The sequence below is a fragment of the Ceratotherium simum genome, chromosome 37 (assembly GCF_057802395.1).
Source record: "Ceratotherium simum simum isolate JZ-2026a chromosome 37, ASM5780239v1, whole genome shotgun sequence".
Taxonomy (NCBI): Eukaryota; Metazoa; Chordata; class Mammalia; order Perissodactyla; family Rhinocerotidae; genus Ceratotherium; species Ceratotherium simum.
Genome location: NC_141936.1, coordinates 20,007,874 through 20,018,737, shown reverse-complemented (window position 1 = coordinate 20,018,737; position 10,864 = coordinate 20,007,874). Strand labels below are relative to the sequence as shown.

Below are 10,864 nucleotides of genomic sequence, written 5' to 3'. Positions count from 1 at the left end.
GGAGCAGAAATGACCTTCCAATTGTGATCCCACCCACCCTTTGCCCATTTCAGGCACGAGCTTAAGGAAGAGAAAAGAGATCTGGAATCATGCCTTCATCAGCTCCCAGGAGCTGTGGCCTCCTTGACCCGTACCCCAGCCTTCCCCTCTCTTCTGGTTCCAGAGGTTCGAGCCAGGCCCAATTCCCAACCCTCTAGTCTCCAAATAAGCACAACAGAATGAGTTTGAGTGAAAAATCCACTTTAATAATCCAGCTTCAGCTCAGCCGAGAACTTCCCCTCTCAAGCACAAGTCTTTCCAAGAGGCCTCAATCCACTAAGAGGTTATGGCTCAGAGAAGGGAACAGCTCAAAGAAGCCCTAAAATGGCAGGCAACACGGGATTTGGAATGAGCTGAGACCGGATGGAGGTGCCCCATTGCTCACCTCCCACCAACAAAGGCCCCAGCCAGACAGGCAGAGTTACTTCACCCACACTTGACAACTGTCCCTCTTCCCATCCCTGATCCCCTCTCTGTCCTCTCATTATCTTCTGGGGGCTGATCAGGGCCCTGAGCCTTGAGAAGAATGGGGACCCTTCTTTTCCTACATGGCAGCACCAAGACAACCCATCACCCAGACCAACCACTTAGTGATGGTGATGTTGCCCCAGCAACCAATCCAGGCGCTAGAGGGGGAAGGAGCCCAGTTGCCATGGCGATGGGTGGGGTGGGAGTCACCTTGAAGAGGGTGAGGGTCTGGAGTACTCCTGTGGTGCAGGCTGTCTCCCGGATGGAGTGCATGGCCAGTTGGGGGCTGCCTAGATCCAGTACCCGCAGCCCCAGCCGAGAAGCCAAGATGGGCCCAATGGTGGACCCACAGGGAGAGTCATTCCGGACCATGAGATCCTGGGGAGAGGAGGAGAGGTTCATGAGCAACATGTGGTCTGTGCTCATTAAGGCCAAGGAGGAAGTCACCTTAGGTGCACAAGCTGAAAGGGGCCTGGCAGATGGGCCACTTCCACCCCCTCAGAGAGTGGACGTGACCAGCATAAAACCACAAAGCCAACACTCAATGGCAGCACAGAGGACAGGATATTCTGAATTTGTCTCCTTCTCTCCATCTGTTCTTCCACCACCATAGTTCCAGCTACTATCATCTTGCCTCCCATAAAGAATCCCTTCTCCATATAGCAGGCATGGGGACCGAAAAAGAAATACGTATCCTATATGTCACCTTCTTGCTTGACACACACTCCACGTTCCCCATACACACACAAAGAAAAATCACTCAGTAGTTTTCGTGTTTTTAAAAATACTGCTACTGTCATTTTGAAACTATTTTCTTTATATTCTAGTAAAAAAGTAAATAAGAAAATCATAATATGATGTTTGATATCACGATTTTCAGTGTAAGGGAAAACAATCATAAAATCCAATAAATTAAGTAATAACTATTCTTATTTTTTGAATAAGGATTATAGTATTAACTTGTGATTTTCAAAATACATGTTTTTTTTTCTAGCTACGTTCACAGAAATGACCCAAAAGCACTGTCTGCCCCCCAAAAAAAAATCAACACTCATGGTGCCAGACATGGTCTCTAATATCATTATCCATCAAAAGCAACCAAGTCTGGGGAGAGAAACGAACCAGAGGAGCCTGCGATTTCTTGTCGTGCCAAAAAAGCAAGGAAACGTTCAAGAGTCATGTCAAAGGACACAGAAGTTATGTTTAAAGGGCTCCCATTGGTCAAAGTTACGACAATTTGAATGAAATAAAATGATTATAGTGCCTCACATCACATTGAACCAACGAAAATCTATGATTTTATAATGATAGAAAAGGAAAACAAAACAAAAAAACCCTTAGTATTTGTCACCATTTAAGGTAGCTATTAAAACACTACACCTTGAAAATTGGCTATTAAAGGTAAAGAATTAGGAGGCCGGCCCTGTGGCGTAGCGGTTAAGTGCACGTGCTCTGCTGCTGGCGGCCCGGGGTTCGGATCCCGGGTGCGCACCGATGCACCGCTTGTGAGGCCATGCTGCGGCGGCGTCGCATACAAAGTAGAGGAAGACAGGCACAGATGTTAGCCCAGGGCCAGTCTTCCTCAGCAAAAAGAGGAGGATTGGCATGGATGTTAGCTCAGGGCTGATCTTCCTCACCAAAAAAAAAAAAAAAAGGTAAAGAATTAGCTTTTATCTTGTCTTTCCAGTAGGAATTGTACTTCATGATAACCTAACAGCTCTAGTTGACAGGGAAAAAGTTCCATTTCACAGAAGAATGGCAGTTAATAAACGTACAAGGATGAAATGTAGAAGGGATGAACTGGGGGGGGGGGGCATTTTTCAGTAAACTCTAACAAAATTATTGATTTAGGCAAGGATTATCAATTGGTGTTAAAACCATGAGGTGGTCTCATTGACGGGGAACTCATCACTTGTACAGGTTACTGTCCAGTCAAAGGAAGAAAAGCCCCATATGATGGAGGGATCGGAGCGCACCCCCAATCCAGCAGTCAATCTTATCATCGCTACGGGTGGATCAGCCAGATAACACGTGTATGATCAACATGAAGGACACCCCAGTCACGATGTCTTCTGGCCAAAAACGTTTAACTCGAACATATCAAGCTTTAGACAGGAATTCCAGCTTACAGGGGCTAGAGGCACAAGCTAAAACCACCATGCGGAAGCAACCGGACAATCCAGAAAGTGGGACATTATGTGGGATGATCAGGCTGGTTCTATAACAAGTCCATGTTTAAAAAAAAAAAAGAAAAAAATGGAGGGGAGGCTGTGTGAGATTGAAAGACATTTAAGCGATGTATCCACCAGCTACAACCACACACGGCCTTGAAATGGGTACCAGGGTGGGACAAACAACCCTAAAGAATATTTTTGGGATAAGTGGGGAAAACAGAAAACGATCTGTGCATTAGATGAGATACAAATTTACTGAAATGGAATGGTGGAGAGGACTGAGTGAAAAGAGGAAGCAAAAAATATACCCACTATCATTTCATTTTTAAAAATGTATGATAAGTATATGCAGAGAAAAAAAATCTGGAAGAATATACACAAATCTCTGGGGATTTATGTCTTGTTTTCTCATTTCTATTTGTATTTTCTAATTTTCTAAAGTACACATGACCTGCTTCTGGCGTAAGTTATTAAAGAGAAATCCCCCGATGTCTTCCCACCGTCTTAGAAGAAGATCCAAACCCCCTTCCACGGCCCAGGAGGCCTGCGCGACCGGCCTGGGCAGGCTTCCCCCTCTCCCTCCTGCTCCCCGGCTCTCCCAATCCGGCTCCCTCTCCTCCCTGTCGACCAAGCTCCCTCCAGTCCCCCTGGGGTGCTTTGCACTTGTTCCCTCTGGCTGGGAAGCTCCTCCTCCAGACTCGCCCATAGCTGCTTCTTTCTCAATAGTTGGGTCTCAGCTCAAGGGTCACCTCCTCAGGAAGGCCCTCCTGAGAGTGAACCACTCAGCTCTACACAGGGCAGGTGGGGCTGTGCAGCAGAGGGAGCCCTGAGCCAGGAGTCAGGACGCCTGGGTCCTCGTCCTGCCTCACCAGGACCTGCCTGCCTTGTCTGTCACTGGACCACTGGGTCGCAGTCCCTGATATATACATCATACATATTATATATATCATCTCTCTTTCTATACATACACCTATGACTAGATGGGCCACTGCCAAGTCAAGAATGAAAATGAGCATCGGAGTGCTAGGCTCCCCGGCCCTGAACTTCCTCATGGAAGCCCCAGCGGTGTGAGAGCGACACTGGGCGGAAAACAAGGACGAACCCACAACGTGCACACTGTACCTTTCATCCTCACGGAAATCCAGGTGAGCAGGCATCATTATCAACCCCATTTTACAGGAGTGGAAACTGAGACTCAGAGAAATCAGGAGACTAGTCCAAGGTCACAGGGCGAGCCCCACGGCAGCACCAGCACTGGTCCCAGCTCTGCCTATATCTATAACGCGTTCTCCTCATTCTGCTGGGACCCCCTCCACTAAAGGTTGTCTACCAGGCTCCCCTCTCATGCGGGGCCCATCTGCTTGTGCCTCCCCGTCCCACTCTCTCCATCACACCTTCCCAGACGAGGCCCGCCCTCACCTGCAGGGGCACCCCGACACTGCTGGCCACCTCTCGGATCAGGGCCTCTGAAACCGCATTCGAGGCGTAGCGCTGCTTGCTGTTCACCTTGATCACAGGGCCCTGGGGAGAGGGAAACCAGGAGTTGAGGGTGAGGCAGAGACGGGTGACAGGCCCAGAACCAGCCAGGCCTCTAGGTCCCTAGGGAGAAACAGGAGCACCTCACCTTGTGGAATAAGGGCCGGTGGTTCTCCTCATGCTTGTCCCTGTAAGAGAGAGATTAGGGGCCAGGGATGGCACACAGGAGCTGGCCTGTCAACCCACCACCTCTCCCATGGCAGACATGACTAATCGATCACAGCATGCTTTCCCACCCAGGCCGGTAGGACCTCAGAGTCATGCTAAACACGGTGTTCCAAGCAGCCTCCAGCAATAGATGGAAGTAAGTTTATAGACAGAGCCTATTCAACAAACCTGGGTTAGGCGTTATATTACTTTGACCCAGCTGGGCCCTGCAGCAGTCTAAAGGAAGTCCCTGCTGAACCTCCTGGGAGAATAAGGAAGAAGGGGGAGGGGGAGAAGCTCGGGCCCAGGGCCAGGCTGAGCCTGAAGGCAGGGTATGCTCAGGTCTCCAGCTGTGTGAGGTCCGTGAGCCTGGCCCGGTAGACTCACAGGTAGTTGGGGTGCACAGCGTGGGCCATGTCTGCGCTGATCATGTAGGACTTGGGAATGGCTTCCTCGAAGGCCGTCAGGTGCTGGGGCGAGGCCGAGATCCGCCGCAGCACCAGCTCTGTCAGCAGCGACTGTGCCCCCTGGGCGCTCTCAGACCCCACCTGGCAACAGCAGGGACGTGGCTCTGGGGGTCTGAGCCGGAGGCCAGGCAGAGGGGCCCAATGCCCAGACTGGCCCAGGACCCCACTGAACCAGTGGGCAGAGAACGTGGGGTGTTATCTGACGGTGGGCTGGGCCCAAACTAATCCACAGTCATCTCTGGAGCAGAAACAGCACCTTCTGGTGGGCTTCCCACACTGCCTCCCTTCCTTCTCCCATGACCCTCACACCTGGGCTCTGCACAGGTGCCCCACCACTCTGATCAATCCTCTTTTACATATGTGACAGAGACCGCTAACTGCTATGCTTTCTTCTTCTTCTTTTTTTTTTTTTTTGGTGAGGAAGATCAGCCCTGAGCTAACATCTATTGCCAATCCTCCTCCTTTTTTTTTTTTCCCCCTTTTTCTCCCCAGAGCCCCAGTAGATAGTTGTATGTTGCAGTTGCACATCCTGCTAGTTGCTGGATGTGGGATGCCGCCTCAGCATGGGCCGACAAGCGGTGGGTCAGTGCGCCCAGGATCCGAACGTGGGCTGCCAGTAGCAGAGGGCGTGCACTTAACCACCAAGCCACGGGGCCGGACCCCCACGTGCTGTCTTCTATTATAGAACACCCACGTTGTAGCTAAGTGTGTAACCACCCAGCTGGAGACGACCTTCCTAGCTTCCCTTGCAGCTAAACACGGCCACGCGAAGCGCTATGGAACGCAGGCAGCGATGAACGCCACCTCTGGGTCATGCCCTGAAAAGGATGGGTGTACACTCCTGCTTTGCCCTTTCTCCCTTCCTCCTAACTCAGTGTAGACAGGACGGCAGGAGCTGGAACAGCCCCCCTGGATGCCGAGATGGAAGCCATGTGTTCAGGATGGCAGAGACTGTCCTGAACTGCTAACTCTGACCTGTGCAGCCACATGAGAACTACCCACGTGTTCAACCTCTGTCACAGCATCTAAGACTCCATCCTAACACGCACACACAATGAGGACCCGCCATGAGCTGAGCCCTGGGACTATGAGGATGAAAGGGCGAGTCCCTGTCCTCGAGGGGCTCACCACGTGGCACACAGAGAGATATGGGAGGTATGTCACACTAGAAGCAGATACATGCTGAGCCGGAGGGACCAAGTGCTAAGGAAGCAGAGGCAGTGTGTCCCCCGTCTCTGTGGCCTCCAGAATAGCCCTGGCTCATGGTGGGTGCCTGGCACAAGGGGGCTGTGGAAGACTCCACAGAAGGGACCCTCCCAGAGCCCTCTACGTACCTCTTCATTGTCGTAGAGGGCAATCATGCGCACGTTGGGGTCTGAGGCCAGGGAGGTAGGGGCTGCGCAGGTATCGATCAAGGCCTGGTTTGAGGGGAGAACGAGAGCATCATCCTCACCTTCCTTCTTCTCTAACAGCCCACCGACACTACGGAGGCTCGCACTCCCCGCCCGCCTTCTGTCATCACAGCCAGAGCGAAGTGGGCGTGGGCTCTCACTGGCCTTCCTCTCTCAGGGCACTGCCTGGCATGGCAGCCTTGTCAACGGGATGGGAGACCGCCCTTTGGGTGTTCTTCTCCCACACCTTCCCATGCAAAAGGCAGGAGGACGTGCCAGGTGGAGGGGAAGGGCTGAGAATCCTGCCAAGTCCAAAGGACCAAACAGATCATGTAAACTAATAGTCCTCAGTGAAAAGATCGAGGTCCAAGAGGTGACTGTGGCTCCATCAAGGTGACATGACTGACTAGCTGGTGGCAGAAGACGGCATGTGTCCCAGGTCTGGTTCTGGTCTCAAATACAGCCCAAAGCCCGTCTCCAAGAACAGGATGGGGAGGGAAGAGAGGTAGGAAAGGGCAGAGGGAGGGGTGAGGAGAGAGGGAACTGACTAGGACAGAAAGAAGGTGGGGAATACCAAGGTGGCTAGGAAGAAGAGAGACCACCCCACTGAGGTTCCAAGGCACAGAGAGAAGGCTGGGGGCGCTTCAGCCTGGGGTGGGGGGGCAGAGGGAGGTGGATGATACTGCCTTACGGGACGCTAGGGCCTTTCCCTTGAAGCAGAGGTTAACTAAGGGAGAAGCAGCAGAAGCAGGTTAGGACAGGACACTGGTGCCCTAAACAGCCTCTCCGCCTTCCCCTACCTCAGCCCCTGGCCCCAGGCCAGTGGAGGATGGCGCCACGCAGAGATGCTGAGGCTGCAGGCTTTAGGCCCCTCCCCGTGGGCCACCCAGCACCGGCAGACTGCGGGGGTGGCCAGCGGCCATCTCACGACCTGCTGGGGCTTGAGGTAGCCCCTCCCCAAACTCTCCAGCTGTCCTGGTGGTATGTGCTGCCTAGGAGCGCCCCAGCCCCTCACCTGCAGGGCACAGAAGCAGCTGTGCAGATTGTCCAGCCGAGGGGCAAAGATGAACTCCTCATAGGCCCCACCCAGGACCTAGAAAGATAGGACAGTTAGCCTGAACTTCGACCCCTTGCTCCGACTCACCTGCGTCCCCCTGCTCCCAAGGGCCTGAGTTTGAGTAAGCCTCCTGTGCAACCTCTCCCCGACCCCTGGCCTAGGGCACTATGATCCCCGCTGCACAGGGCTGAGCGGAGAATGGTGAAGGGGGCCGGGCTGCAGCTGAGGGACAGGAAGATGGAGGCCTGTAGTTCCCACACACTCCCTGTGGGACAGGAAAAGGGCGGGGTGAAGGTTCACAACAAAAGCTAAGGAAATAAACAGAAGGAGACAAGGCAAGAAACAGGACCATAGTGCACGTTCAAATAGGACCGAGCATCCAATTCTTGGCAATCTCCTACTGTTGGTAACTGGGAAGGACACGAGGACAGGCTCCAGAAACAGGGCTGTCACAGCCAGGCCTCTTGTTCTCAGAGGTTCAGGCCAGCATGGGTCACAGTAGACAGGGACCACCCGTGGCAGAAATTCCTGGGGAATCTGTGGAAAGGTCAAGTCCCAGGCTCCAGCCCAGACAGTCCGAGTAGGCAGGTCTGCAGAAGGAAACTGCCCTTTGGAGAATCACTGCCCTGGAGGCAGAAAGGATGGTGTCTACTGGCAAGAACAGGGATGATAGTAACCGGGGGAATGGCAGAGGTGATGACTGCCTCTGGGGACATGCTGGGACAGGCTGGGATCCCAGAGGTCCCCAGCCACAAGTGCCTACAGCCATTCCTCACCGCAGGCTGTGTGTCTGCCAGGCAGAGTTCCATCTCCAAGATGTCTTCAGGGCTCAGCCCCAGGTGGGCACACAGAAGGGACATGAGGACCGAGTGGTGCCGCTCATCCTGCAGGGCAGAAGGATGCTGGGAAGAGGCTCTGTTCTCCTCCCCCTCCCCCTCGGCCTACCCCTCCCCATGAGCAGGGACTCTCTTACTGCAGCACTGAGAGACCCTTGCTCTGGAGTCCCCTTCTCCAGCTCCTCCTGGACTGCCGTGGCAAGAATGGGGACCCTGTGGGGAGACATGTGATGGGGGGCTGGGGAGGGCTGGAGGGCACCCCTGAGCTCAGGCATCTCCTGATGGGAAACTGCTATTGCCCTTCAATTTCCAGCTGGGTCCTAAGAGGAGAAGCTGATGGTGGTCCCCAGTAAGGAGCGGTCTCCCAGGTCCCACCATCACCCTTCCATCACTGGTGCCACCCCCCATTCCTCCCAGTCACCACAGCCCTTGCCCAGTCTCACAAGTGCATCTCCATGTTGGGCCCAAAGTTCTCGTTGACATTTCGCTGCAGATGGATGGCCAGGTGCGGGATGCGAAGAATGGGCCGGTCCACGTGCACCAGCCGCTGCTCCAGCCGGCCTGAGGTCGGGCACTGTGGCCCCCCAGGCCAGGTCAGCCCAGGGCACCTCCCAACCACAGCCAGGTAAAGCCCCCACTTCACCCAGACTAACCAGGGTGATCCTCTGACCCCGACTGCCCTACCCTCCTGCCCCGGGGGGCTGTCCACAGGTACCCCGAAGAAAGGTGATAGCCAATCTCCAAGCAGCTGAAGCTGAGAACCTCCCAGGTCCAACCCCAGTGCCCACCTTGACAATGACACGTCCAGCCAAGGTCAGGTCACGGTCAAACCAGGTGCTCCAGATCCCACCGCCATAGGTCTCCACACCAACCTGCTGGAAGCCCACCTGGCTGCGGCGAGACCGCCGTTTCACCTGAGTGTGAGCATGGGGAATGAGAATCAGAGGCCGCAACACAAGGCTTGGAGATGAGACAGACCGTTCAAAGCTAAGTAACATAAATGAATATTTGTGACAGACAAGGGCTCAAGGTGGGGAGGAAGGGGGCGACAAGTCCTCTTCCTTGCTCTAGTGAACAGAGCCCCTGATTTGTACCCCCCGGGCTCTCTTTTGCCCTGTACTCCTTCTTCTGATGCCTCCCCTACCCCAGCACAGCCCCAGTTCCTTACCCGGAGGCAGGGACTGTCCGTGTGGGCTCCAATGAGGCTGAAACCATTACCAGGAACATACTGGCCTCCCACAGCAAAAGCGATGATGGTCGAGGAGTTTCTGGTCAGGAAGTACTGGCAGGGAGGGGGAGTTGGATTAGCCAGCCAGCTGGCACACAGACTTTGAGACCCAGCCTGGGTTCCTGCCTCTCCGCTCCCACCACACCCCTGGTACCTTGCTCTCGGGCTTGATATCCCAAGTCTCCGTCTCCTTGAGTTCATGAAAGCCAGCCTGGAGGAGGCGGCTGCGGCACTCGGCCACGGCTGTAGGGAAAGAAGCCTCTCATAGCGATGGAAGCCGGTAGGGGGCACACGGGGCCCACCCTCCTCCGCTGCCCTGGTCACTTACCGTGGAAAGGAGAGGGGCTCCGGTTCACGAACTTGAGGAGCTCCCGGGCCGCGGCCTGCACTGCCTCTTTGCGGGCCCTGCCACTCATGGCCACCTAGAGGAGGGGGGCGCTCAGACTCCGATGAGGTCTGGGACCCCTGACTTACCATCCAGGCTCCGGGGACTCCCCCCTGCAAATCTCCCCGAACTGACCGCTCCAAGGCTCAAGCCTCTGCTTCCGCCCCTTTCCCCACAGAGCCGCGCAGACGCCGGGCCGAACCTCTCTCCACTGAAAGCTCCGGCCCTCCAGCCAAAGTATCACAACCCCAGCCTCGCTCTCCGCCCAGCTCGTCCACGAGCGCCCGCCCCCTAATCCGAGCTTTAGCCCCGCCCCCTAAGTCCGGCCCCCGCCACGTGCCTGCCCAGTTGAGAAATCCCGGCGGGTTCCCCAGGTCCGAGCGCGCCCCTAGCTCTGAGCCGGCCTGCACCACGTGTTCTCCAGGGACTACCCACCTCCCCGCCACCCGCCAGTCTCTGCAGGCCACCCCTTGGCAACCCAGGAAGGTCAGGTCACCCGGGCCGGGCTTTCGGTTTCGCTTTGATCGGGCGCGGCCCCCACCTCAGCGCGCTGCTAAGCGTGTGCCCCAGCGGACGCAGGGTCGGGTCTGGGATCGAAATTCGAGCGGGGCGGCGGCGGACACCCACCTGCATAGCCCCCGCCAGGGCCCGCTTCTGCTCGCCCGACCCCAGCGCTCGGCCCGCCCCGCCCCGCCCCCGCCGTCCGCCCCGCCCCTCGCCAGGCCGTGCCGTCCGCCCCGCCCCCGCCGTCCGCCCCGCCCCTCGCCAGGCCGCACCGTCCGCCCCGCCCCTCGCCGCACCGTCCGCGGCGGTGGCGGGGGCCCTCTGTCGTTCCGGAGGTGCTGGGACAGCCGAGAGCCGCCGTCCCCGCTCGTCCCCCGGGTCAGAGTCCGAGAAAAAACTCGTCCCCGCCAGCTCACCTGGTCCAACGGGTGCTGTACAAAGTGCTCTCTCTCTCCACAGGCAGCCTTGAGATAATAAAAGCAACATGCCTGGTGTTCATGGAGCGCTCACGATGAGCTTTAGCTTGGTGGTCGAGCTTAACGTGTTACCTTGTTTAATCTTCACAACTGCCCTATCAACTTTGTACTTATACTGTCCCAATGTTATCCATGAACAAACCCAAATACAGAGAC

The 10,864-nt window shown here is 55.6% G+C and overlaps 1 protein-coding gene across 3 annotated transcripts; it reads right to left on the bottom strand.

The window, feature by feature from the left end:
* Positions 1-223: 223 nt before the first annotated feature.
* Positions 224-10,413, bottom strand: DNPEP (aspartyl aminopeptidase). Of its 3 annotated transcripts, none has more exons than XM_014785322.2 (15): positions 10,356-10,413; positions 9,672-9,765; positions 9,498-9,586; positions 9,284-9,397; positions 8,904-9,029; positions 8,559-8,689; positions 8,253-8,328; positions 8,056-8,163; positions 7,238-7,315; positions 6,166-6,249; positions 4,752-4,912; positions 4,306-4,345; positions 4,101-4,202; positions 718-885; positions 224-358 (listed from the first exon to the last, which is right to left on the bottom strand). In XM_014785322.2, exons 1-15 carry the CDS (start codon positions 10,359-10,361, stop codon positions 308-310), a joined length of 1,428 nt encoding a protein of 475 aa, XP_014640808.1. In that variant the 5' UTR covers positions 10,362-10,413; the 3' UTR covers positions 224-307. The 3 variants fall into 3 exon arrangements, with proteins under 3 accessions (XP_014640808.1, XP_087280905.1, XP_014640809.1); XM_087424779.1 differs by lacking the exon at positions 10,356-10,413 and adding an exon at positions 10,270-10,288; XM_014785323.2 differs by lacking the exon at positions 10,356-10,413 and adding an exon at positions 9,864-9,967.
* Between the last annotated feature and the right edge of the window lie 451 nt (positions 10,414-10,864).